The sequence below is a fragment of the Podarcis cretensis genome (assembly GCF_951804945.1).
Source record: "Podarcis cretensis genome assembly, chromosome: 2".
Taxonomy (NCBI): Eukaryota; Metazoa; Chordata; class Lepidosauria; order Squamata; family Lacertidae; genus Podarcis; species Podarcis cretensis.
Genome location: NC_137171.1, coordinates 12,434,662 through 12,461,846, shown reverse-complemented (window position 1 = coordinate 12,461,846; position 27,185 = coordinate 12,434,662). Strand labels below are relative to the sequence as shown.

General features: G+C 48.3%; 1 protein-coding gene across 3 annotated transcripts; it reads left to right on the top strand.

The window, feature by feature from the left end:
* Positions 1-1,532: 1,532 nt before the first annotated feature.
* AMHR2 (anti-Mullerian hormone receptor type 2) lies at positions 1,533-27,185 on the top strand. 3 transcript variants are annotated; one of them, XM_079966745.1, is made up of 10 exons: positions 1,537-2,074; positions 8,648-8,734; positions 12,571-12,651; positions 14,012-14,151; positions 14,957-15,184; positions 15,782-15,896; positions 17,187-17,347; positions 18,589-18,736; positions 23,162-23,298; positions 25,842-27,185. In XM_079966745.1, the coding sequence occupies exons 1-10, from the start codon at positions 1,819-1,821 to the stop codon at positions 25,968-25,970; spliced, it is 1,482 nt and encodes a 493-aa protein (XP_079822871.1). In that variant the 5' UTR covers positions 1,537-1,818; the 3' UTR covers positions 25,971-27,185. The 3 variants fall into 3 exon arrangements, with proteins under 3 accessions (XP_079822872.1, XP_079822871.1, XP_079822870.1); XM_079966744.1 differs by having other exon boundaries at positions 8,648-8,797; XM_079966746.1 differs by lacking the exon at positions 25,842-27,185 and having other exon boundaries at positions 1,533-2,074; positions 8,648-8,797; positions 23,162-23,322.

The window sequence follows — 27,185 nt, the reverse complement described above, 5'->3', positions numbered from 1 at the left end:
TCTCAATGCCACCAGCAGAACTGTCTACCGTATGCAACCAAGTACTGCCAGTGCTGCTCACGTGTACCGGTGGTAGTTAAATATAGAATCATAAGAACGGTAGAGTTGGAAGGGACCATGAGGGTTCATCTTGTCCAACCCCCTGAAATTCAGAAATATTTTGCCCAAGGGGGGCTCAAACCCACAGCCCTGAGATTAAGAGTCTCATGCCTTACCAACTGAGCTAAATTCAAGCAGAAGGCTGAGGAGCTTTTGCATATTCTAATTGCTCTGCCCCGGTTGAGAAAGTTGGCAAAATCCTTTCATCTGCTCGATATTTAGTCTGGTGGAGACACCAGTATGTTTTAAGGTGGTCTTCTGAACAAAACAGCAGCCTGCAGCCAGCCCAGGGGTGGTGACATAGAGGGCAAGACATGAGATGTAAGCTTCCATCTACTGGGCCCCATGTGAGTCCCCCACCCCACTGCCCCCTGGGTCCCTTAGCCCACAAAAGTTTAGCCCACTCATTCATTGGGTTGCATTTACAAGTGGGTTCTGTTGTGATCATATGGAGCTGTGATTTGCTGAGTCAGACTGTTGATTCAGACATGTAGCAGTTCTCATAAGTTCTCAAGATCTTTTCCTGGTTTACTGCCTGAGATCCTTGAACTCCAGATGCTGAGGATTGAGCTTTGCATGCAAAGCATGCGCTCTGTCCTAGCACTGTCATACCATCGCAAATGAGAAGTAAACCCTCTCCTGAACATCTGGAAGGAATGCTTCAAGGATGCTGATATGTCCACCCCTCCAAAAAAAGGAAATTCTTTTTTTAAAAAATCATTTTTATTTGATTTTACAAATAGAATTTTATAACAATCCAAATGCATATCCATATACAGAGATTACTCTGAATCTTGGGACCCCCCCCCCCATCCCCTTCATGGGTCCTGTTGTCAACATTTACAATTGCATTTTATTCCATAGTCTATATTTTATATCAATTCATATTGCCCATAATTTTGTTACATTACAAGTGAGATTAAAATCCTGCTAATGTTTTCATCTGCTTGCAGTGGTCTCTTTAAATAAAATATAATTTCCCCCATTCTTTTTTAAAGTTTTTGTCCTCTTGGAAATTCTTGGAAATGGGATGTAAGTACACAGTTCTGCCAATTAACCACCTCTACCCACCTGCCCACACTATATATTAATGCCTATAGCACAGATCCCTTTCCTTGGAGTGGGGGAGGAGGGTGTTGATGTGATCTGATTTCTGTGTTTTTTTAACAAAGCACAAAAATGACCCCAACAGTATCTTGACATGCAGTGCTGAGTGCTTTTGCACATATTCAGTTTGATGTTGAACATACCCATTTGAATGGACCTTGAATGAATATTGCTGAGAATCTTGTTCCACCCACTGAAAACCTCCTTGTCTCTCCCCCTCCCCTCCTCCCATAACAATATTCTTTAAATCTGAAACTCTGTCCTTGAGCTGCCTAGGGGGGGCAACCCAGGCTAGGGCATCTAAGATCTTGAGTTTGCAGGGAGTTGTTTTGCTGTCCCGTGGGAGGTGTTTTTGTATGGTGGCATTGGAAGCTGTTAGACCCAATCTGCTTAGGCATGAAGGCAGACCCACTGGAAATCTGTCTTGTCCCTCCTTGCCTAGATGTGCTGCCTCCCTCCCCTGCTTCAGCGCTTGCGGTCACTCGCTGACAGCAACCAGCCCCATCCCACACGCTGAAGCCAGCCAAGTCCTTCCCACCTGGGCCCGGAGGAGGAACTCCTAGGCGGGCAAGCTAGGTTTGCATATCCAGTTCAGGTGCTCTTGGAGAGTAGATGGGGCCCTGCAGGCTGCTTTGGAGACTGTCTGCCTGGCTAATACTACTGAGATGCCAAGCGATGAGCACCAGTGCCCTGAGTAAAAACCGCAGCTGCGTCTCCTATGGATCTAATGCCCTGATGGAAGGTATGGAGCATCTCAAGGGCTTAATTTCGGAGGACGGCCACAACAGAACCATCCAGTGCCCTCACAACCAGTGCTGCTTTGGTATCTGGAACCTGACCCAAGGACATCTACAAGCCAAGTTGCAAGGTGAGGATTAAAGGTGGACGGAGGAGCTGCTACAATTCTTCCTTAGGGGGTCAGGTGGGAAAGGAGGCAGGATGGGATGTGGTGGTTTGGCAGGAAGACGGAACGCCCAAAGCTCACATGATTTCGGATCCAAAGGGAGGTGGGATTTTAGAGCACGTAGATTTTAGCGACAAGGACTCTGCTGCATGGGAATGAGATGATGGGGACTCTACAAGCTTAGAACAAAGGGGTTTCCTTTATGCCATGTCCGGTTATGGGTCCATTTGGTTCAGTATTGTCTATACTGCCTGGCAGAAGCTCTCCATGATTTCAGACATGGTTCTCTCCCAGTCTTACCTGGAAATTGAACCCAGGACCTTCTGCAAGAAAAGCAGATGCTCCTATTATTGAGCTAAAGCCTTCCCCAGGGATGCACGCATTTCATCTCTAGATCCATAAGCCTGCAAGAGAGAGATCAAAGGGTCATAAAGTATACCTGAGTGTCCCTAATGCGGGATCTCTTCTCTGCCATTCTTTAAAAACTACTGTGCTAGACTGAATGTTCAAGCAGAAATATATCGGCACCAGGGTGGAAATGAAGCCTGGGAAATTAGCACCATGAGAAAGGGAGAAACTGAGCAGCAGCCTCTACTCGCTGCTGTTGATTTCTTCCAAATTAAAAGGCACGGAGATTCATCAAAAGTGATTCCTTGCAGCATGGATTGTAGCGCAAAAGATCTGAGAGTTTTTACAGTGACTTCAGAGGGGTGTGCTGCCTTCTGCTTCCGGGATAATCCGGTTTGATTAATTTCCCAGGTTGATTTGTTGGAGAAGGGTTTGAGGGGCTAGTGGAGGAACAGCTCCACACCATAGCTCTCTGGCTGGGTGCTGGAAACTGTAGCTTGGGGGGTAAACTACAATTTCCAGGTGTCTTGGGTCGGGGAATGCACTTCAAATGTATGGTGTGTACGGAGCCTGTTTCTGTGTGTACGTAGTAGATTCTACTGGCTGATTTGCAAGCACATTCATCATCCGATGTCTCATCGCTGGATGATTTGCTGCTGAATGAGTGAATTGCTTCCACCACCACCCGGTCGAAGTGATTATCTGCTTGATAATAAGTGAGAAGATATGAAATCATAGAACTGTAGAGTTGGAAGGGATCCCATGGATCATCTAGCCCAACCCCCTGCAAAGCAGGAACCTCAGCAAAAGCATCCAATGTACAAATGAGTGCAACTGTCACATAATGGCTTGTTGGTGCAACTGATCACAGCTGAGGGGCTAAGGCAGAGCCTTCAGATTAACTAAAATTGTGAAAAGGCTTTTTTCAATTTGAATACATGCTTGTCTGGACTCACCCACCCTGACATACGGCAGGTTACAAGCATGCCAAACGTTTCCTGCGTATTCAGTTTTACATTGTGTGGTGATTTTGGTACCTAGGCTTCCACGAAAAGGGACGTGGGTGGCGCTGTGGGTTAAACCACAGAGCCTAGGGCTTGCCGATCAGAAGGTCGGCGGTTCATATCCCCGTGACGGGGTGAGCTCCCGTTGCTCGGTCCCTGCTCCTGCCAACCTAGCAGTTCGAAAGCATGTCAAAGTGCAAGTAGATAAATAGGTACCACTCCGGCGGGAAGGTAAACGGTGTTTCTGTGCGCTGCTCTGGTTCGCCAGAAGCGGCTTAGTCATGCTGTACGCCGGCTCCCTCAGCCAATAAAGCAAGATGAGCGCTGCAACCCCAGAGTCGGCCACGACTGGACCTAATGGTCAGGGGTCCCTTTACCTTTACCTTATAAGCATGCCCAACATTTCCTGTGTATTCAGTTTTACATTGTGTGGTGATTTTGGTACCTAGGCTTCCCAAAACAAACTGTGCTTGAACCACGTCATGCTCAGAAAGAGTTGCACTTCACCACGCATTTAATGCACATTCAACGCACATTTAAAGCATGTGGCTTCCCCCAAAACATCTTGTGAACTGTCGTTTGTTAAGGGTGCTGGGGAGGGTGAGGGGAAACTACAGTTCCCACGAATATTTGTGGGAAGTCACAGGCTTTGAATGGAGCCTTAAAAGTGTGGTGTGGATCTGCCCAATGATCACTTGGAGCCCTCATTTATTTATTTATTGCATTTTCCATCCCATTATTTTCCAAGAACATCATTTTTCTTCAGCTACCCCGTTTTATCCTCACAACAACTCTGTTATAGGCTAAGAGACAGTGACTGGCTGAAGGTTACCCACTGAGCTTCAGGGCTGAGTGAGAATTTGAAGTTGGGTTCTCCTCTGCTGTAGTCCAGCACTTTAACCACTATGCCACACTCCCTTCCTTCCTCAGAATATGAGAGAGAAGAAAAAAACTAGTGGAGAACAGATAGCTGGGGGGTGTTTGCCCTAGAAATCGCTCCCAGCCAACATATATCAGACCACAGCTTATTAAATGTATCGCTGCAAGACTTTAGTCCCTCATTGTAGCTGTTTGAAAAGATAAAAACGAAGTTTTAAAAGACGAAGAGAAAGCTCCCGGCCAGCGTTCTCACACACACTGACCCTTCTTCCCTCCCTTCCAAAGAGGGCTGAGGAGCTGGCGGTTGCTATGGGGAGAGACGAGGAAAATGAGGTCAGAGTGCAACTTGCGCGAGCGTGTACCAAAAAAGCAGCAACTCCCACCTTTCCTCCTGCAGTTCGGCCGGGAGAGGAACCTTTTCGTTGACACACGTGCAACTACCTGTGGCTCAGAGTGGGAGCTCACCAGTCACGGACTTCCCTGCTGGAAGCCTGGCATTCCCTTCCTAACCACAGAATCCCACCCGCTTCCACTCCTTGGCTAGTTACGCTGTGATGTTCTCCTGCTCAACTCTGCAAAAAAAAAAAAAAACCCACAACCCCAGGCTTCCCAAGGATGTTAAGGAGAGCATGTGACTTGCAGCGGTTCTCAACCTGTGGGTCCCCAGACATTGTTGGACTACAACTCCCATCATCCCTGAGCTCTGGCCTCGCTAGCTAGGGATGATGGGAGTTGTAGTCCAACAACATCTGGGGACCCACAGGTTGAGAGCCGCTGCTAGGAAAGAGGGGCATCTCCCTCAAACTGATGGCAGGTGAGGGAGAGCAGGCCTGAAGGAAAACCTTGCGTCAGGGCTGGGTAACTGAGGGCCACATTTCTTGCTAGGCAGCCTTCCAAGGGCCACATGCCAGTAGTGAGTGGGGCCAGAGGCAATCGGTGGGCAAAGCACTAGGTGCGAATTACAGTGGTACCTCAGTTTACCAACTTAATCCATTCTGGAAGTCCGTTCTTAAACCAAGGTGCACTTTTCCCTAATGAGACCTCCTGCCGCCAGTGCCCTTACACTGTTCGGATTCTGTTCTTAGACTGAGGTAAAGTTCTCAAACCGGGACACTATTTCCGGTTTTGCGGAGTTTCTAAACCAAATTGTTCTTAAACTGGACTGTTCTTAAACTGAGGTACCACTCTACAGTTGTGCCTCGCAACACGAAATTAATCCATTCCGTGAGGCTCTTCGTCTAGCAGTTTTTTCATCTTGCGAAGCAAGCCCATTGACAGCTTAGCGGATTAGCGCTATTAGCGGTTTAGCGGCTTTTAGCGGATCAGCTGATAAGCGGCTTATCAGCGGATCAGCTGATAAGCGGTTTAGCGGCTTAGGAAAAAGGGGGGAAAAACCCGCAGGAACTCGCAAGACATTTCGTCTTGCGAAGCAAGCCCATAGGGAAATTCGTTTTGCGAAGCGCCTCCAAAACGGAAAACCCTTTCGTCTAGCGGGTTTTCCGTCTTGCGAGGCGTTCGTCTTGCGGGGCACCCCTGTATATCTTTTTTCAGTAGACTACTACAGTGGTACCTCGGGTTACAGACGCTTTAGGTTACAGACTCCACTAACCCAGAAATAGTACCTCAGGTTAAGAACTTTGCTTCAGGATGAGAACAGAAATCGTGCGGCGGCAGTGGGAGGCCCCATTAGCCAAAGTGATACTTCAGGTTAAGAACATTTTCAGGTTAAGAACGGACCTCCGGAACGAATTAAGTACTTAACCTGAGGTACCACTGTACTACTTTCTGTCTCTCTTCCTCTTCTCTTCCTCCATCCCTCCTCCATCCAGAGAAGCAAAAGGCACTATCAGAGTTCAAGGGCACATTCCAGCCAAGCAAAAATATACAGAATGCAAAATAGGGCCAGTGAAGAACATGGGTGTAGCCAGGATTTTTGTTCTTTTTAGGGGGCACCAAAGTTGTTGAGCTTTTTTTTAGTTTTGTTATTTGTTAGCATCCATTGGGGGCAGGCAGTAGTGAAAGTATTATTATTACTATTGCTATCATTAATTGATTGATTGATTGATTTAATTTGTATAACATCCTATACCCACAGATCTCAGGGCGGTTCACAAGATAAAATCACAAGATTAAAACACAAAATGCATAATAGGAACAAGAACCACCCAATTATCCCCCCTCCTTCCCAACACATTTTAAACATACAGGCAGATTTTGCAGGCTGTGGGCCAGCAGCAACCAGGCCCAGGCGGGGGGGGGGGGGGCCCATATGGGCCACTTGGCCCAGGCCTCCGATTCCAAAGGGGGCCTCGGTCAGAATATTCAAGGCGAAGTTGTTTGATTTTTCCTGCGTAATTCAAGAATTCGCAGAAAAGAAAGCTAGGAAAACATTTTTAAATGTAAATACTTAAAATAATCATTTTCCCTATGTATTTTTAAAAAGCCCTATTGTATATCTATATTTTCCATTTTATATGCAGATACGGTTCAAGCCATGAAATAAAATTACTGTAGTTTTCACTCTATAAGACGCACCAGACCTAGTTTTTGGAGGAGGAAAACAAGAAAAAAAATATTCTGAATCTCAGAAGCCAGAACAGCAAGCGGGATCGCTGCGCAGTGAAAACAGCGATCCCTCTTGCTGTTCTGGCTTCTGGGATAGCTGCGCAGCCTGCATTCGCTCCATAAGACGCACACACATTTCCCCTTACTTTTTAGGAGGGAAAAAGTGAGTCTTATAAAGCAAAAAATACAGTATTTGTCAGCATAACTTTTGTGAAAATTATTTATATACAGTGGTACCTCGGGTTAAGTACTTAACGTTCCAGAGGTCCGTTCTTAACCTGAAACTGTTCTTAACCTGAAGCACCACTTTAGCTAATGAGGCCTCCCGCTGCTGCCGTGCTGTTGGAGCACGATTTCTGTTCTTATCCTGAAGCAAAGTTCTTAACCTGAAGCACTATTTCTGGCTTAGTGGAGAGTGTAACCTGAAGCATATGTAACCCAAGGTACCACTGTACTTACTTATTTATAAGTCTTCAGTTATCCCCAGGGTAAAAAAGGGGGGGCACATTATCTACCTGCCTGGCTCTGCAAGGCTCTGGCAGCAACCCAAGGAAGGTGGAACAGTAGCTCAGGGGAGACCGATATTGAGCACAACTTGCACCCAGCTCTTTAGCCCTGGGCTGTTGGTTTCCATAGAATGCTGCTATGGGTTTTTTCAAGTCAGAGGCTTCTCTCGTGATTCTTAGTGTGGGCTGGGCACTAATTCAGGGCAAACCAGTGTGGACTTTTGGAGATGACAGACGTATGCCCACAATGCAGTGTCCAAATGCAGGGTGAGAATCAGGATATGGGCCAATGGTTAATAATAATAATAATAATAATTTATTTTTTATACCCCGCCCATCTGGCTGAGTTTCCCCAGCCACTCTGGGCAGCTCCCAATCAAGTGTTAAAAACAGTACAGCGTTAAATATTGAAAACTTCCCTGAACAGGGCTGCCTTCAGATGTCTTTTAAAGATAGGATAGCTGCTTATTTCCTTACATCTGAAGGGAGGGTGTTCCACAGGGTGGGTGCCGCTACCGAGAAGGCCCTGTGCCTGGTTCCCTGTAACCTCACTTCTCGCAATGAGGGAACCGCCAGAAGGCCCTCGGCGCTGGATCTCAGTGTCAGGGTGAACGATGGGGGTGGAGACGCTCCTTCAGGTATATAGGACCGAGACGCAAAAATTCAATTTATCATCATATTTGAATTCTAGTCCCTACAAAATATGTGGGGGGAGGACCCTAGGTCCCACAAGGACTAAGTGAGGGTTGGCTGGGAAAAATGGGAGGAACGGTGGAAATCAGATCCTGAATTCAAATCCCAGCACGATTATGGACTTCCTGGGACAGCCTTGAAGAAACTGTTCTCTCTTGGTCCCTTTCCTATTTACTATGGTGTTAATTTCATAGTGGCACATTTATTTTTAAGACACTGAAGGACCTGCAGGCTGAATTTAAAGCCTCTTTTCCTGCTCATTGTTCTCTGCATTTGTATGCTGCTGCTTCTAATGTTTTTTCCCCCTTTCCATGTATATCTGTTAAATTTATAGCTGTCTGGGGCAATTGCAAATCCGTGAAAAGCAGAAAAACAAAATAACATTTAAACTATGCAAACAAAGCAGATAAAACTGGCACACAAGGAGGGTGTGCCTGGAATCTAGCTCTCAAGGTTACGGAGATGCGATGTTCCCCTGATTAAACTGTTTATCTGAACTCCCTCCTTTCTCTGTCCCCCATCCCTGTCTTCTGCCCATCCAGGTTGCTGGATCAGTGAAAAAGATGCCTGCGATTCTGCAGCCTGTGAGTCTCGATCTTCTGAGGATGCCAAAACGGTTACTTTGTCCTGTAGGTGCAGATCTGATTTGTGTAATGCTAACATCAGCCATGTTGGGCCTGGAAAGAGGAAGGGTAAGGAGGTCTATGGGGTCAGGGGTCAGTGGGGAGTTACAGGATAGAACAGGCACCCCCAAACTTGGCCCTCCAGCTGTTTTGGGACTACAACTCCCATCATCCCTAGCTAACAGGACCAGTGGTCAGGGATGATGGGAATTGTAGTCCCAAAACAACTGGAGGGCGGAGTTTGGGGATGCCTGGGATAGAAAGTCGAGAGGAGGAGGAGAAGGAGGCAGGGCGTGGATCGCAACTGATGGGCAAATGTTAGGACCATTAAAGTGAGAGAAATCCGGGCACAAAAGAAGCTTTTTGGGGGGGAAGTTGCTGAGCTTTTGGGGGGGAAATTCAGACATTTTCCCAGCCCCCCCCCCCCCCCCGCAAATACTACTTCCATCATTTAAATTCTGGACATATGGCAACCCTAGAATTGAAACTAACAGCACAATCCTAACCACATGCATTAAAGCACATTGTGTACCCTATAAAAAAATCCAGGCAACATACTTTGTTAAAGATGCTTGACATTGTAGCTACAGTTCCCAGAATTCTTTTGGAGAAGTTAGGATTGCAACCATAGGGGTGTAATTCTAATACTGTGGTGAAGTAACGGACCCCTGGCCATTAGGTCCAGTCGTGGCCGACTCTGGGGTTGCGGCACTCATCTCGCTTTATTGGCCGAGGGAGCCAGCGTACAGCTTCCGGGTCATGTGGCCAGCATGACTAAGCCGCTTCTGGCGAACCAGAGCAGCACACAGAAACACCATTTACCTTCCCTCTGGAGCGGTACCTATTTATCTACTTGCACTTTGTGCTTTTGAACTGCTAGGTTGGCAGGAGCAGGGACCGAGCAACGGGAGCTCACCCCGTCGCGGGGATTCGAACTGCCGACCTTCTGATTGGCAAGTCCTAGGCTCTGTGGTTTAAGCCACAGCTCCACCCGCGTCCCTAATACAGTGGTACCTCGGGTTAAGAACTTAATTCGTTCCGGCGGTCCGTACTTAACCTGAAACTGTTCTTAACCTGAAGCACCACTTTAGCTAATGGGGCCTCCCACTGCTGCTGTGCCAATTTCTGTTCTCATCCTGAAGCAAAGTTCTTAACCCGAGGTACTATTTCTGGGTTAGTGGAGTCCGTAACCTGAAGCGTATGTAACCCGAGGTACCACTGTATTCCCTTCCCATGTCTTTTCTTCCTCCCTCACAGTTCTCTTTTCTTTTCGCTGCTGTTTCCTGCCCAGGCTTTCTCCAAGTTGTGTCTCCTCTCCCACATCCCACCCACAGGTGCACTCCTGCATATCAGGAGTGGGGGTGACCCACTCACTCAGCAAAGACCTTGAGAGTCTCGCAGGGAGGGAGCACACCACATTTCTGAGTCAGACTGATAAGTACAGTTTGGAGAAGCAGGAGCTGCTTGCTCCGATGGGAACCATCAGATTGCAGGACTAGGGCTCCCTTCCAAAACATCTCCTCCAAGAAATGTCCTGAACCCATATGGGGGTTCACATGGAACTTGGGAGGGCAGAACTGGCTCTAATTCTCTGGTTTTCTAGCGGTGGAAGCACAGGGGTGTCTGTGGGTAAGCACAACAAAAGCACACATTCTAACCCTGAGTCCTAGAACCTAGAACCATGGTTGGGTTGGCCCAGCCATGAGGCAAGGTGAAGTGTATCCTGCCTCAGGCAGCAGGATACAAAGCAGGCGGATGCTTATCCTCACAACAACCCACAAGGTGGGTTCAGCCAGGAGTAGGCAGATTTCAGGCTTGACGTACCTACATTTTGTTTTTGTTTTACTAAAACTCTTAAAACCACTAACCAGTCACAGAAGCAAAACGATGGAACAGGGGAACTCTGCATGCTTAGAATTCAGGGTGTCTCAAAACACATGCTCAGCCCAGGAATTTATTTTTGCAACCAGACATGACCTCCCAGCCCTTTCACACACAAACCACTCCTGCTTCCCCCTCTCCACTTCCCATTTTTTCTGCTTTTCAGCCACCTAATTCCAGGGGGGAAACAATCTTTTTGTTGTTGCTATTGTTAAACAATTGGGAGTGCAGAAACAGTTACTACTACGAACAGTGCTTTTTTTTCCTGGGGGTACGCAGGGGTACGCATACCCCTAAACATTTTGTGAATCTTTGTACTTTTGTCCATTTACTGTATTTATGTCCCCCAATTTGAATTATAAAGTGGTGGTTTTCTTGAGTCAAAATGAGAGTACCCCTAAACATTTTTTTCATAGAAAAAAAGCACTGACCACGAATCACCCTGAAATCTGTGAGCAGCAGATCGACATTTTGCTCACTCCTGGCTTAGGCTGAGATTTGACCCCAAACCATCCTCTGAGTGTCATGGCTGAGGGACGAACTGAACCTGGCTCTCTCGTCTTGGCAGTATAGCTTTGCTGAAAGCAATCTGTTTTGCAAACATCCCCAGAGACAAAAGAATGAGAAAAGAAAACAGCCATGTTCCCTCAGAGTAACTAGACTACACAGGGCACTCTTTTCCCCTCAGGAGTGCTACACTAGGCCTTGGCGAGATAAAGAAAGGAAACAAGCTAAGCATTGCTTTGCGAAACTGAAGATAGCTTTGCAGCGAGTGCAACCCAGGCTGCATTTTATTTTATACAGTGTACATCATGGGTAGGCAAACTAAGGCCCAGGGGCCGGATCCGGCCCAATCGCCATCTAAATCCGGCCCGCAGGCAGTCTGGGAATCAGTGTGTTTTTACATGAGTAGAATGTGTCCTTTTATTTAAAATGCATCTCTGGGTTATTTGTGGGGCATAGGAATTCGTTCATTTTTTTCTCTCCAAAATACAGTGGTACCTCAGGTTAAGTACTTAATTCATTCCGGAGGTCCATACTTAACCTGAAACTGTTCTTAACCTGAAGCACCACTTTAGCTAATGGGGCCTCCTGCTGCCGCCGGAGCACGATTTCTGTTCTCATCCTGAAGCAAAGTTCTTAACCTGAAGCACTCTTTCTGGGTTAGCGGAGTCTGTAACCTGAAGCGTATGTAACCTGAGGTACCACTGTATAGTCCGGCCCCCCGCAAGGTCTGAGGGACAGTGGACCGGCCCCCTGCTGAAAAAGTTTGCTGACCCCTGGTGTATGTTCTACTCTTTGCAGAACAGCGCAAGGAAAAGGCAGGCCCCTGCCCTCGCGAAGCTTTACAATCGATTGCAGCCTTTGCTAGCAGGCCCCTTTCAGCTGTCTGGGGCCACGCGCAACTCCCGCCAGCCCCAGACAGAATGTGTAAGGGCCTTGTACTGTTGCTTCTTTTGCACAAGTTTGCACAAAGTGTTGCAGTGACTGCCTTTCCCGGTTCTCCCCGCTGCCCCCCGCCAGAACACTGCAGTTACCACAGCAAGGCCTTCAAACGTGGGAAGGCAACAGGGAGGATGCAGGAATGTTGGCTGTCGAGATGAGAAGGGGGCTGCCTATGGAGTGGGAGATGTCCTTCCCCCCCCTGCCCAATTTTAATTTTAATTAAAACATCAGAGGAAAGTGCCGTGGAGATGGAGGGAAGCTGATGCCAGGGTTGGGCAGAGAGGTCTTGGAGAAGGACACGCCAGAGGCCCGTGAGCACCTGGAGGGAGGGAGGGAGGAGTGGCTGGTGGGATCCAAGCCCAAGGCTTGGAGCCAGGAGGCTTGGGAGTACACACCCTGGGAAAGGGGTTTGCAAGAGATTGTTCTCCTCCTCCTCCGAAACGTGGAACGCGCTGAACCGATTCTCCCACCGCAGTGGAGATGTTTGTGATCACCTTCCCCTCTTATCTCTGCAGCTGCGTCACTGCCCAGCGGGAACATCTGGATCATTACCTCCTGCATTCTTCTGCTCTTCCTGGGCTGTCTGGCGTTTCTAGGTATTGTGACTTTGGGGGTGGGGGTGGGGGCAAGGCATTTGCAATAAGGGTTGCTACGCAGCATCATTCAGCTAGAAGCGAGGGAAGAAGGGAGCACATCCGCAGGCTGCTCAGAGAACAGCGACAGGAGACTATCTGCTGGCCTTGCATAGAAAACCCAAACACACAGAACGGGCGCCAGGAGTCAGTATTGCTGGGCACCAGCCGATGCCCAAAACTCAGCAGGGGCTCCGATGATGACCCCCCCAAACCCATTGGCCTTGCACTTCCTCCTGCCAGCTCTCTCCAAGCATGTAAACAGTGACTTCGGCTTTGCTGTCTCCTGCGTAGCAATGCAAATTGGGTTAGTGACAGGGACTGGATATAGAGTCCTTACATACCGTATTTTGTGCTCTATAATACTCTCTTTTTCCCTCCTAAAAAGTAAGGGGAAATGTGTGTGCGTCTTATGGAGCGAATGCAGGCTGCACAGCTATCACAGAAGCCAGAACAGCAAAAGGGATTGCTGCTTTCACTGCACAGCAATCCCTCTTGCTGTTCTGGCTTCTGCGATTCAGAATATTTTTTTTCTTGTTTTCCTCCTCCAAAAACTAGGTGCGTCTTGTGGTCTGGTGCGTCCTATAGAGCGAAAAATACGGCAGGTTCCCTATTGGTAGGAGAGAATAACAGAGGCCAACCAGAGAATATTGAGAAGCAAAGCAGCTAGTAAGCTTGATCTTTATTGATCTGTTGCAACAGGGTGCTCCCCTCACATGCAGGAAAGGAGGAGGAACCCAGAAAAATGCTGTGCAAGGCCTTATAAAGACTTTTGAAATTGCCACCCTCTACATCAAGACTACCCCCAGAAACATCACTCATACATCACAGAAGGGGTTTAACCTAAGACCACCCCTCAGATATATCATACCTACATACAGAAAAGGCGGTCTTAAAACAGAAATTTGAATGTTGTTTTTCTCCTGTCGTTGTTTATCTTCTTTATCTGCTTGCACTTTGATGTGCTTTTGAACTGCTAGGTTGGCAGGAGCAGGGACTGAGCAACGGGAGCTCACCCCGTCATGGGGATTCAAACCACCGACCTACTGATTGGCAAGTCTGAGGCTCTGTGGTTTAACCCACAGCGCCACCCGTGTCCCGAAACCACTACATACCTCACTGAAATTTCAAGTTTGGGTGAGGAAAGGCTGAGCAGGATTTCTAGTGGCCAGGGATCGTGGCTCTTCATTGCCCTCGTCCCTCCCCATCACCAGCAGTACAAATTAGGCAAACATATGAACACCTGCGTAATTTGTGCAGAACTTTGATAATTTTTGGACGCGTGTCTTGCTGCAGGGGCAAATACATTTTTCTTTCCTTGTAGTTCTAAGGCAGTGGAAAGTCCTTGCTGTGCTCCTGAGTCCAGAAGAAAGCGGTGAGCTCACCAAGGTCACTACGAGCTCGGAGCCAAAAACCGAGAGGAAACTGCCCACACAGGAGCTTCCAGATCTCCAGTTCCTTCAGGTATCAGTTGTGGGGGACCCTGGACCCACTAAGAGTCACCCTAGTTTGCTTGCTTTATCCGTGGGAAACGCCAACCTGGTTTCGGAGGCAGCCCAATGCATTTGGGCACCTGAGGCGAAACACAAAATGGTGCTTCCCCACAGGGGAAGAAGAGATGAGGGAAGATCTACGTCAGTAACAAGCACGCAGTAAATATAAACATGAGGAACAGGGTGGGAGCAGACCAGTAGCATCTCCTCTTTTCCAAAAGGAGGGAGCACTACTGAGGAGATGGCAGATCCAGCCTCCAAGGAGTGCATTGCAGCTGTTGCTGGCACCATGGCAGCACAAATAATGCATTTCTTGGAGGCCAGATGTGCTGCTCATGTGGATCTTGCTGCCTGAGGCAGTTGCCTCACTTTGCTTCATAGGCGGGCAGGCCCTGGTTCTCTTTTGCATCTGACCTTGCTACATCTCTCACACACACCTGTGTCGTTTTTGCCTTCTTACAATCCTAACTGCTTCAAGAGCAATATTTTTGCCAGGCACCTAAAAATATCTAACAAAGGCACCGAGTGAACCTCCTTGGAGAGAGCATTCCACAACCAGGGAGCCACCACAGAAAAGGCCCATTCTCTTGTTGCTGCCCTATGGACCTCTCATGGAGGAGGCACACAAAGAAGGGCCTCCGATGATGATCGCAAGGTCCGGGTCGGTTCTTACTATTGCTCATGCCAGATGGGGGTGGTGGGAATTGTATTCCAAAGCATCTGAAGGGCGCCGGGTTGGGGAAGGCTCTTTCACCCAAATTCTTTTTGCCCCACAGGTTCTTCATGAGGGGCAGTTTTCCAAGCTGTGGCAAGGAACATTCCGCCAGCAGCCTGTGGCCATCAAAGCCTTCCCTGCGTTGTGCTACCGGCAATTTGCATCCGAGTGGGCTGTGCACAGCCTCCCGCTGATGAGCCATGACAACGTTGTGCAGTTTCTGGCTGCCGGGTGTGGAGGACCACACAAGGAACAGGGGGGCCTCCTGGTGCTGACGCTGTACCCTCTGGTGAGTGCCACGTGCAGGAACTAGTGATATGATTCAGGTTGTGCCCAGGCAATGGTGCACACAAGTGGTAATATATACGTGTGTGTCTGGAGCAAATATTTGCCTGCATATAATAATGCACAAACATTATTTGCCTGATTACAAGCACAGCACGGTGCATTTTATGTGCTTACCTTCTTGCTCTGTAAGTTGGAATGACTCTGGGGTTGCGGCGCTCATCTCGCTTTATTGGCCGAGGGAGCTGGCGTACAGCTTCTAGGTCATGTGGCCAGCATGACTAAGCCGCTTCTGGCGAACCAGAGCAGCGCACGGAAACGCTGTTTACCTTCCCGCCGGAGCGGTACCTATTTATCTACTTGCACTTTGACGTGCTTTCGAACTGCTAGGTGGGCAGCAGCAGGGACTGAACAACGGGAGCTCACCCCTGTGGTTTAGACCACAGCGCCACCTGCATCTCTCTAAAGGAGTACAGTACTCCACAGCCAAGACCTTATTCTCACAGTCAGCAGTCTTCTCAGTTCTGCAATTCTCACACACTTGCAGTTGTCAGACTGCTCTAGTTTATGCGCATTGAGTTGCTTAGTGCTTTCTTCACAGGGGTCTCTACGGCATTTCCTCATGCAACATGTTTGTTCCTGGGATGCCACTCTCAAGCTAGGGTCCTCACTTGCCAGGGGCCTTGCTTTCTTACACAAGGAGCTGTGGAAGGAAGGTAAGAGGCAGTGGGCCCAGGGGTGCTCATCATCATCATTATGTGTTTTATTGTTCCTTAGATGTATGGGAAGGGGTGGTACCTCTGGTGGGGAACATGTTGTGCTCCTTCTGGATAATTCGTCCACCTATGTTCTCATTGCTCTAATCTGTGGCTCCAAAAAGCTGTGAGTGACAGCAGCCACCCCGTGGGAACATCTGTGACTAGCTGGCTAAACCAGGTGAGGGCAGCTGATGGGTCTTAAACAGTGAGTTAGGGACTTCCCCTGCATGCAAGGTCAGGTTCCAGTGGAAGGAGCGGGCGAGACCAATAGTGGGCCCAATGGACAAGAAGGTGCTTTCTGCACGAGCTGTAGAGGGTCATGTTATAAGAAAAACTGCTCCTTTTCCCTTATGGGGTATTCTGGAGCCCATATAGAGTTCTTAAGTACCGTAGGTTCCCTATTGGTAGGAGAAAATAACAGAGGCCAACCAGAATATACTGAGAAGCAAAGCAGCTAGTAAGCCTGATCTCTATTAAAGGAACTGTTGCAACAGGGTCTCCACTCACCACACGCAGGAGGGAGGAGAACCCTGAACTATGGTGCGCAAGCCCTTATATAGACTTTTGAAATTGCCCACCCTGTAGCCCAAGACCACCACCCCTAAATATCATACATACATCACAGAAGGAGGTGGTCTACAGCAGAAATACATCACAGGAGGCGGTCTACAGCAGAAATCCTGCTTGCCAAGATACCTGATAATGGTCACAGATTGCATTGCCTGGGCTGACTGGCCATTCTTTTGTGATGTCTAATACTTTAGCTTCTGAATCCAGGTCACAGACTCACCTTATTCATACGCAAATACGCCCTTAAAACAAAAGCAAAAAAGACAATGGGAAGGCTTTCCCCATTTGCCTCCCTTACTGCAGAGGAATATTTGAGGTCATTGGGAGAGTCAAAATGGCTTCAGGATTGCTCTCCCATGCTATTTCAAAAACATGGTTCATATATTTAGATATGTGTGCATTTATGAATATTCAATTTTTGGGACCTTAAAATTCTTACAACAGTCGGATGGGACTCGTCAACCTGGGAAAGTAGCCCACCTAGGAGAAAGAAAATTCCCCTCCCCTGCTACCTGAGATCTGCTTGGGGGTCAAACCTTTTCCCATGCAACCCTGTGCTCTGTTTCTTCCTCTCTCTGCTTTCTCCCCGCTGCTCATTGTCTTGATAAGTTCATGGTGGATGAAGCCTGAGCTTTGGGTCAGCCATGCCGCCGCTAACGCTCTTCCTCTTGGTACCAGGCCTGTATAAACCTGGGGTGGCACACCGAGACCTGAGCAGCCAGAATGTGCTGGTGCGGGAGGACAGGACCTGCGTCATCACGGATTTCGGCCTCGCCATGACTCTGCCTGCGCGCCACGAGGCGTGGAGAGAGGGTCCCACAGAAGGCATTGTCCGCAAGGTACCTGCATCGCTAAGGGATTGAACAGAATGAGAAGCAGTTTGGAGAGGGGTAGCATCAAGGCTTGGCAATATCGGGGCACAAGAAGATAGTGGGGATGGCAATTGCAGGGCTGCTCAACCATTAGACAGAGGGAGCTGCTTCATGCGGGAGTTGTTGTGGGGACGAAGCAGCAGCAGAGCGATAGAGGACACAGCTATGTGCCACGTGACATAAATATTGATTCTATAAGCTGCCTTGGAACTGGGCTGCGTAGGGCAAGGGAGTCCTCAGTGCTTTGCAAAACTTACTGCCTGCTGCTCTTGCTAAGGAAATTGCTCAAAATATGCAAAGTCTGCTTCCTTTATATTCAGTTCACAGAATGTATTTCCTTTTCACATTTACACCCCAACTTTCCTCCAAGCCACTCAGTTTTCTCTCCTGTTGTATTTTAATTGCTGCAACCTGCCCAGGGACTTTAGGGTGAAGGGCAGGTAATAAATTGTAGTGATAACAGCAACAACAACAACCCTGTGAGGTAGTTTAGGCTGAGAGAGCAGAACAGGCCCATCATCACCATGTGATTCATTTCAGCAGGGGTTTGAAGTCAAGTCTCTCTCTGGCTGGAAGACAGAACTCTAAAATATGATGCCTTTATCATCTTGGTTGCCCTCCTCTGCACACGTTCCAGCTTGTCAGCATCCTTCTTAAACTGTGGTGCCCAGAATTGGACACAGTATTTCTAGTGTGGTCTGACTAAGGCAGAATAGAGCGGTACTATTACTTCCCTTGATCTGGGCACAATCCTTCTGTTGATGCAGCCTAGAATAGCATTAGCCTTTTTTGCTGCTGCATCACACTGTTGACTCATGTTCAGCTTGTGGTCCACCAAACCCCCTAGATGCTTTTCACATGTACTGCTAGCAAGCCAGGTATCCCCCACTCTATATTTGTGCATCTGCTTCTTCCTGCCCATGTGCAGAACCTTACATTTGTCCCTATTGAAATTCATTTTGTTAGCTTGCGCCCAGTTCTGCCATCTGTTAAGGTCATTTTGAATTCTAATTCTGTCTTCTGCAGCATTAACTACCCCTCCCAGTTAGGTGTCACCTGCAAATTTGATGAGCATCCCCTCAATTCCTTCCATTTAGCTTTGGCCCAGGGTGTACAAAAGCAGGATGTGCCCACTCTGAGCATAACCATTTCCTATCCAAAGTTTGCATTAAGCAGCTGGTGTCATAATTCACCCACATTCTCCCTAGGCAGGGGCTCCACGCTACATGGCTCCTGAAATCCTGGACGAGAGCTTGAACCTGCAAGACTTGGGCTCGGCGCTGAGGCAGGCTGACGTCTACTCCATGGCACTGGTGCTGTGGGAAGGCCTGATGAGATGCTCTGCACTCTTCCCAGGTGAGCAAACGAGAGAGAGGATGAGAGAGGCAGCCTAGCACTGCTCATCCACAGCCCCAAAGGTCATCACCCCATTACAGGACACGGGTGACGCTGTGGTCTAAACCACTGAGCCTCTTGGGCTTGCCAATCAGAAGGTTGGTGGTTCAAATCTGCATGTCAGGGTGAGCTCCCGTTGCTCTGTCCCAGCGCCTGCTAACCTAGCCGTTCGAAAGCACACCAGTGCAAGTAGATAAATAGGTACCACTGCGGTGGGAAGGTAAATGGCATTTCTGTGTGCTTTGGTTTCCGTCACGGTGTCCCGTTGCGCCAGAAGAGGTTTAGTCATGCTGGCCACATGACCTGGAAAGCTGTCTGGGGACAAACACTGGCTCCCTCACCCCGAAAGCCTTGCAACCCCATAGTCACCTTTGACTGGACTTAACCGTCCAGGGGTCCTTTACCTTTTTTCATCACCCCATGCATCTTTTTATCAACATTATTCCTATTTCTGGGCGCTTCCAGGCTGTCTCTATTTTGGGGTGGGATTTGGTCACATGCCGGCAAATTTGGGTTGTGCAGTTAGAGTTGGGGAGGAGGGTATGTCACAACAGAGCCACCAAAACACTAGACATTTTGCAATAAGGAGGATAACACATCGTCTAACCTCACTGCAAATAAATCCAATAGCTGACTGTTGTCTAATCTCCCGGCAAACAAGTCTGGGTGAAGGCCCAATGAACAGGTCATCTGGAAGCAGCCTCTGTCGTTCCACAAAAAATGTTTTTAGCTTTTCACAAATGCAACAAGCCAACAAATGGTGAGGCTGAACACAGAGCATTGCAGTTTTGGCAGCTTCTGGCTCACTCCCCTCCTGCTCCACCTTGGGGAGTTCAAAAAGCTCTCATAAGACAAGTGCTCTTTTAACTCGTAAAGCCCTTGCCCATGGCTGCAGAGTGGTCTGGCTCTCTTACACACTGGCCGTCAGCAGCGTCAGTGACAAGCCTGTGTGCTCTCCAGACAGGGCCGGCCTGAGACCTTTTGGTGCCCCCAAGATCTGGGCCCACGCCCTGGTGGGGTGAGAGCAGTATGCTGCCCGAGGAGGGTTGCTTCATTGGTGCACTGGCCATGCCAGGGCAGCAAGCTAGCTTAGGGGCTGCAGGGCAGACCACAATGATGCACCTTTCTAGAGACTTTCCACCCCTCAAAATTTGCCACCTGAGGCAGCTGCTGCACTCTGCCTCCAGCTAGAGCTGGCCCTGTCTCCGGATGCTGTTGGGCTCCTTATCCCATCAGCCCCAGCCAGCAGAGCCAATGGGCAGGAATGATGGGCTCCAGCAACACTCAGAGGGCCACAGATTCCTCATTCCTGATCTATAGCTATTTGATCCGCTGGCACTGTTAGGAGGTGGTTCTGCTCCCTGAGGCATACTGCCACCTGGTTTGCAGATGCTCCCGCCTTGTGACAGTGGCTTCAACTTCCACCTCAAGGTCCCACTGCCAGATGCAGGGAAACAGGATGGCTTCTGAAGTGAGGGTGATGGTGTGGATTGTGCTACCACCTGGTGACAGTTCCAGGGCATGGCATGCTGTTGATGAAAAACAAGCGTTTTCTGCTCACGCACTCAGCTTTTGCGGTGGGATTGAGCTCCTGGCATGAGGGTATCTTGGGAGGGTTGCCATATGCCCAGAATTTCCTGGACATAGCCGGAAACAGTGTCCAGGCGGAAATCGGAAGTCACCATGTCAGAAGTTGGTGAATTTCCTTTAAAATAGCTGTGTCCGGATTTTCACTTTTTGAAATATGGCAACCCTATACAGTGGTACCTCTGGATACGAACAGGATCTGTTCCAGAGCCCCGTTCACACCCTGAAGTAAACACAACCCACATCTGCATGTGCACGGGTCACGATTCACCGCTTCCGTGCATACGCGTGACGTCACTTTGACCGTCTGCGCATGCACGAGCGGCGAAACCCGGAAGTAACGCATTCCGCTACTTCCAGGTCGCCACGGAGCGCAACCCGAAAGCACTCATACCCGAGGTATGACTGTATCTTGGTATTCACGCTATCTTCCATTCTCGCACAGTTTCCTTGATCCTCTCCCTCTCTCTGTTCTTCAGACATTTATATTCCTGGCAAGAGCCTTCTCACTTTACCTTGAGAGTTGTCCTGTTCATCAGCCTTGTGAGTCATGGCTTTGCTGAGTCACAACATGGTTGGCACCTGGGGTCCCCGGCCTGTTGCTAGGGCCTGGGGCCCTGGGGCCCCACCGCTAAAGCCTGCCCTGAGCCTCAGTTTTACAGTGCTTAAAGTGTGGAAGCAGCCAAACCTAAGAAATGCATATTTTTGCTAGTTAGCATGAGGTGGAGTTAGTTCTACAGAGCTGTATCGCTGATAGGCAGACTATAATATATAGACTGAATACCTCAACCATTTGTTTTCCATATTTAACTTTTTTGGGGGCCTGTGCTTCCATTGGTGAAATCCATTTTGGTGTTTTTCTTACTAAGAGATCTCTGTATCTAGTCTATACATTGTATAATGCCTTTCTAATTAATTGCAAATTGATTATCCAGTCCCTCCAAGTTTTTGCCTGATTCTTTGTTAAGCAGGGTGAGAAGCGGGAAGGAAACCAGATTACTTTCTTAGCTTCACGTGCTCAAAACAATTCCTGTGCTTTTAATTTTGCTGCCAAGGATGGGATTTTGAAACTATTCAACCCACACACATAGGTGCCTGAAGGGATAAGTTGCAATTAATAGATCCTCTTCTGCCCATGAAAACCTATCCCACACAGGGAGCACCAGGAAGCGTGGAGCCACCATTTAAATGTATTTATTATTTATTAAGTTTCTATACTGCCCTATATCTGCAGGTCTCTTAAATTTCCTACAATGACCCAGAATGATTGCTATGAGAAGGGCATTGCAGCAGATTTAAACGGCAGCTCCACACTACCTGGTTCTCATTGATGAGCTGCTGCCCATCATCACCAGGTAAGCCTGCCATTGGGCCTGCTCACTGGCAAAGCAGAGGGATCCCAAGAGAGCACTTTGTCCTCTCAAAACTGGAGCTGGCCCAGAGTGTGTAGCCAGGAGGGGCAGGGATGCCATCAGTGATGTCAAAGGCCAGTCGTATGGTAGTGCTCATCAAGCTTCCCCATGTTCAGGTTGCTGCCAGTAGCTAAGAGGGATCAGGGCCCAAAGCAGTGGCGGTTGGGGTGTCTGTGTGGTGTGAGCGCAGTGGCAGGAGTACCTAGTTGGGTCTGCTGCTGTGTCCACACCACACTGGATTCCTTGCCTCTTGGTTACCAGCAGTAAGCAACACCACCCTGCTTCAGGCCACAACTATCAAAGGTACCATCCAATGTTTGTTCAGGGCCCAAAGCAGTGGCGGTTGGGGTGTCTGTGTGGTGTGAGCGCAGTGGCAGGAGTACCTAGTTGGGTCTGCTGCTGTGTCCACACCGCACTGGATTCCTTGCCTCTTGGTTACCAGCAGTAAGCAACACCACCCTGCTTCAGGCCACAACTATCAAAGGCACCATCCAATGTTTGTTCATGACACTCACCAAGGATATTCAAGACAGGAACCGCAATACACAGCAGCTCCACTAGTTGGGCAAAGAAGGACTCCCTAACCCCCCCCTCCAATATGTTGGAGCTTGAATGCTGGGAACATGCCGTATCCTCCAAGCTGAAGTGCTTCTGTGAGGGGATGTCTTTTTTTGGGTCTACCTACCCAGTGCCGGACTTACATAGCTAAACAAGCTATAGCTTAGGGCCCCACACTCGTGGGGACCCCAAAAACAATTAAGGAAAAGAAACTGGATGCACATTTCCAATTGTATTTCAGTTCAACAATTACAAATACATATTATTTTTTGTGTGCAAATGGCTCTAGATACCTATTAGGTCCATAAATTACCATGTAGCATATATTCAACACAATTTGTTGTTGACAAAGGACAGCTGGACATATAAATGGCCCCAGTAGCTTTAGGGCCTCATCAAACCTAAATCCGGCCCTGTACCTACCACTGCTGTTTGGGTTAGCAGAGTGATTAAGCCTCCAAATCTAGACTACAGGCACTTTATGGAGCTCCTGCATGAAAGCTTAAAAAAAAAATCCTTTCCACTTGGTGGCACTCAACACAGTAACTATAACACTGGATAACCTCTGTGATTTGACCTAACTCACAGCAGGGCTGAGAGATGCTGGCATGGACACTCACTCACCCTCACACAACTAGGCTGAGCTCACTGAAAGCCGTTTCAGACATTACAGCTGCCAGGCGGAAATAATATTTAGCAGTCTCTGAACGGGGACTCTGAAGTATGAACAGGTTCTAGATTGTGGGGTGCTGGTAGTGCAGTGAGCCTGTTGTGCTGACAAGATGGAAATCCCCCATCTTCAACCTCACCGGCTTCTGCCTCTCTCCAGAAAACAGGGTCCCTGACTTCCAGCTGGCCTATGAAGCAGAACTGGGCAGCAACCCTACATATAGTCAACTGCGGAGTCTGGCTGTGGTGGAAAGGGGTCGGCCGGCCATTCCAGCTGCTTGGAGGAGAATTGGGCAGGTAAGGTGAAGAAAGGTCTTTGCTCTTGTGATAGGAATTTTGAGGTCTTAGATATATGTTAAATGTTCATAAGCGTACCAACCAAGCACGAACATAGATCAGCACAGGAAGACTGACCTGGAACCATTTTGATTCCTAAACTGAGCAAATGTTTTCTCTGCAAGGTCAAAGTGGGAAACCTCCCATTGTCTCTTTCCTCACAAATCCTGTCTTAAGGGCACATTTAAGATATGAATAGGGTGTGAGCCTGTGACCTGGCCCAGGAACTAAGTATTTATCATTACAAAAGACTGGCCAGGCTCCCCAGGAAATCCAATCAAGTGACCTGCCAGACAGGAGATAAACAAGGACAGGAGAAAAACAACATTCAAATTTCTGTTTTAAGACCGCCTTTTCTGTATGTAGGTATGATGTATCTGAGGGGTGGTCTTAGGTTACACCCCTTCTGTGATGTATGTATGATGTTTCTGGGGGTGGTCTTGATTTACAGGGTGGCAATTTCAAAAGTCTTTATAAGGCCTTGCGCTCCATTTTTCTGGGTTCCTATGTTGCAACAGATCAATAAAGATCAAGCTTACTAGCTGCTTTGCTTCTCAATATTTTCTGGTTGGCCTCTGTTATCTTCTCCTACCAATAGGGAACCTATGTAAGGACTCTATATGGGTTCTTGGATACCCCATAAGGGAAAAGGGCAATTTTTGTTTACAACACTCTCCCAAAGGGTCCTGCTTGAGAATCTGCTAAGGGTTTTGAAATCTTGGGGCGCCTGCAAAACGTCAGTATTTTGTGGGAGCGATTCAGTCACCAACCAGAACTTTGGGTTTGCACAATTAAAGTGGATTCAAAGAGCTGCGGGTGGGAGAGAAGGGAGGGAAGTGTTTTTAATATGGAGGGAGAAAGACGCTGTCAGGGGCTCAGGAGCAGAGGCACAGGGGAGAGGAAACGGAGAGCGAAGGGGAAGAATCTGAGGGCAGCGTAGGGGAGTATGACAGTGGGCCGAGAGATTCCATGAGCTTCTCCAGCGATTCAGGAGATTCCCAGAAGGGGGCGCCGATGGCCAGGGCAAGGGGGGTCCCAGGGGGGACGCACCAGAAGCAAGGGGCCAGCGGGGACTCCCAAAGCAGCAGCTGGAAATCAGGACCAGCTTCCCCACCAGAGCGTAACGGGGGGGAAGAGTCCCATGTATCAGGGCCAGCGTCCCCTCCAGTAGGGAGAGAAGATGAGTCAGGGCTGACCACGCCTCCATCGCAGAGTGAGGGAACGGAGGGGAAGTCAGATCTAACTAGCCCCCCCGAAGGGGGAAGCAGTGACAGGAGCAGTGTAACGGTCAGGAGAAAGGTGGCCGGCTGGGCGCGCGCGCCAAGTTCAAATGTACAGGCGCGCGGGACAGCAGAAAGCCCGAATTGGGAACCAGGTCCTAAAGCCCGCCGGAGGCAGGGGGAAGACTCAGGGGATTCAGTGTCAGAAGAGTCTAGAAAGGGCAAGACCCCAGTGGACAGGCGGACCCAGAGGAGGAAAGAGCAAAGGAAGAGGTGGAGCAAGGCTAGAGTCTTAAACTGGTGTCTGGGGGGAGGAGATTCAGATGGAGCTTCAGCGGTCTAGAGTTTAAGACGTAGAGCTGCGCGCTACGGCTTTGAAATCGAAACTGATCTTCAATAAAGACTTTTGTATATAACAAGAACTGGCGTTGGTCCTTTGTGAGCTGGGACCTCGGGCAGCTCTGACAGACGCGTAATCTTTCGCAGTTTATAGCAACTTTGCAAATCAGCCTACCGATATTAGCAGATGATTGAAATGAAAACATTGTCTGCCCACACGGAAGTATGTCAGTCGTTTATGGTACTGCAAAGGGGGTGACAAAATGGCTGCCAGTCTTTTTAAATATATAAAATGGCAGCCACTGTGTTACTTAGAAGCCTGCTTGCTAGCCATTAAAGGAGGGTTGTCATATTTCAAAAAGTGAAAATCCGGACACAAAGTTGTTGAGCAAAACTCGAAATCCGCCAAAGCCTAGACATCTAGACTTCTCACATCGGTTGCCATATGTCCAGATTTTCCCAGACATTTCAGCGATCTCCTGTTCCAGCCTTTTGCCTGGCAGGGGGTCCAACACAAAACCTTGGAGTCAGCTTGAGGTCAGCAAAAAGAGAATAAGAGCATTCGTTTTAAGACCGCCAGAGACCTTTCGGAAGCTGAAGATGGCAGAGATCTGGGAGCGAAGGTCTAAGGCAGGGATATGTAAGGAGATAAGAATGGGAAGAGGGTGGGGCAAGCCTGAGGAAAACCTTGAAGGCAAAAGCAAGGACTGTAGAGCTGGAGGCAAGAGGAGGAAGAAAGCCACTGGAGGGATTAGAAGAGGCCCATCTCACTTGCAGACAAGTGGGTTGTTTGTTTTTGCAGGCCTGTTTTAAAGGCAACCTTTCATCTTCTGGAGCACATACAGTTCCAAACATCTGTCCCTGCTATGCCTTCCCACTCTAATGAATCTTCCAGTTCTCTGTGTCTCCTGACACCCATTGCCGCTTCTCTGTGTTTCTCCCTAGGCTGCTGCCTGTCTACAGGAGCTCCTCGAGGACTGCTGGGATCCTGAACCAGAGGCTCGCTTGCAAGCTGAATGTGCCCATCAGAGGCTGCAGAAGCTGTATGCTGAGGGCCTCGTGAAAGAGTTATGACGAGGCTGAAACACATCATGCTTCACAGTCTGTTTACCTAGACATCAGCCCTTGCTTAAATAGTTATTTTGCCTTCTGTCAAGAATAAGCGGCCATGAAGGAAAGACCCACCAAGCATGGCATCTCACCATGATTTTGGACCTCATCAGGGTGGAATAGATGTGTTTCGTTTCCTTTGTTTTTATAAACCTTGTCCACTTAATCAACTCAATGAGCTCTGTCCACTTAGTCAACTTGAATTGCACTTGTTTACCAGTGGGTCCCAACCTGCACCTTCCTCTCGTTTCATCCAGCCATTCTTGGGCTTTCCATCACTTGAATCTTCCCATTCCTACATCACTTCCTGCAGCACTGCAAAAGCCATTTATATACTATGATTTGGGCTGGGGACCCAGGCATATTTTCCTAGGAGTAAGGTTCACTGGGACTTAACTTCTTAGTAGATTTACATAGGACTGCCGTGTAAGATGCCAAACTGGTACTGGGCACAAAATTCAGTATCCTAATGTCTGTTTTTCTGTCAAGCAAAATACAAGTCCCTATCCTTTCATGCAGTAAAAATAGGCTTAAAAGGATATGTGCAATGGCTAGTTAAGGGAGGGCTGATGGGTGGGCTTCAGTGCTCAGTGGAGCTTCTTGCCGCTCTTTGTCCAGCAGCAATAAAACAAATATATGCACATTTGCCACAAACAAAGTAAGTTTATACAAGGCATTTGGCCTGATACCCCAGATAACTGCTGCCAGGACTTCAGAGTCCTTCACATATTGCTGGTACTCAAAGATTTGGCAAATTGCCCTCTTTGAACAGGTATCTCGTAAACTAAAAATGTCCAAAGGGCAGAGCTTGAATGACCATTTTTTGCTATACGGCATGATTTTATTTCTTACACAAATATTGAGGCACATTGTCCCCCAGTATCACTGGTATATGCAAAATGCCTGGCTCATCTGACACTTTGTGGAATCTTTATTCTTAATAATGATGGAACTCCCAGGTGGAGAATACTTTTATTTTTATATATCTTGTAAAGGGAATCGTTCTATGAGTCAGTACTTTGTTATTATCCCTCGGACGCTGAGCTGTATCTTTGTGCTTTTGTCCCTCCTGGCTGTGACGTTTTATGGTTTACATTTTTTATTCTTTGTTTTCTCTCTCTTTTTGTAATGTTTGCACTTTTTAAAACAAAATCAATAAAATATTAAATATACAAAGTC

What these genes read in the sequence shown, in the direction of transcription:
- AMHR2 (XM_079966744.1), top strand. Translation starts at nt 1,819, where the DNA reads ATGGGGCCCTGCAGGCTGCTTTGGAGACTGTCTGCCTGGCTAATACTA. An exon ending in TGCTGACGCTGTACCCTCTG is followed by an intron (nt 15,185 to 15,781) that starts GTGAGTGCCACG and finishes CTTTCTTCACAG; the next exon opens with GGGTCTCTACGGCATTTCCT. An exon ending in ATGCTCTGCACTCTTCCCAG is followed by an intron (nt 18,737 to 23,161) that starts GTGAGCAAACGA and finishes GCCTCTCTCCAG; the next exon opens with AAAACAGGGTCCCTGACTTC.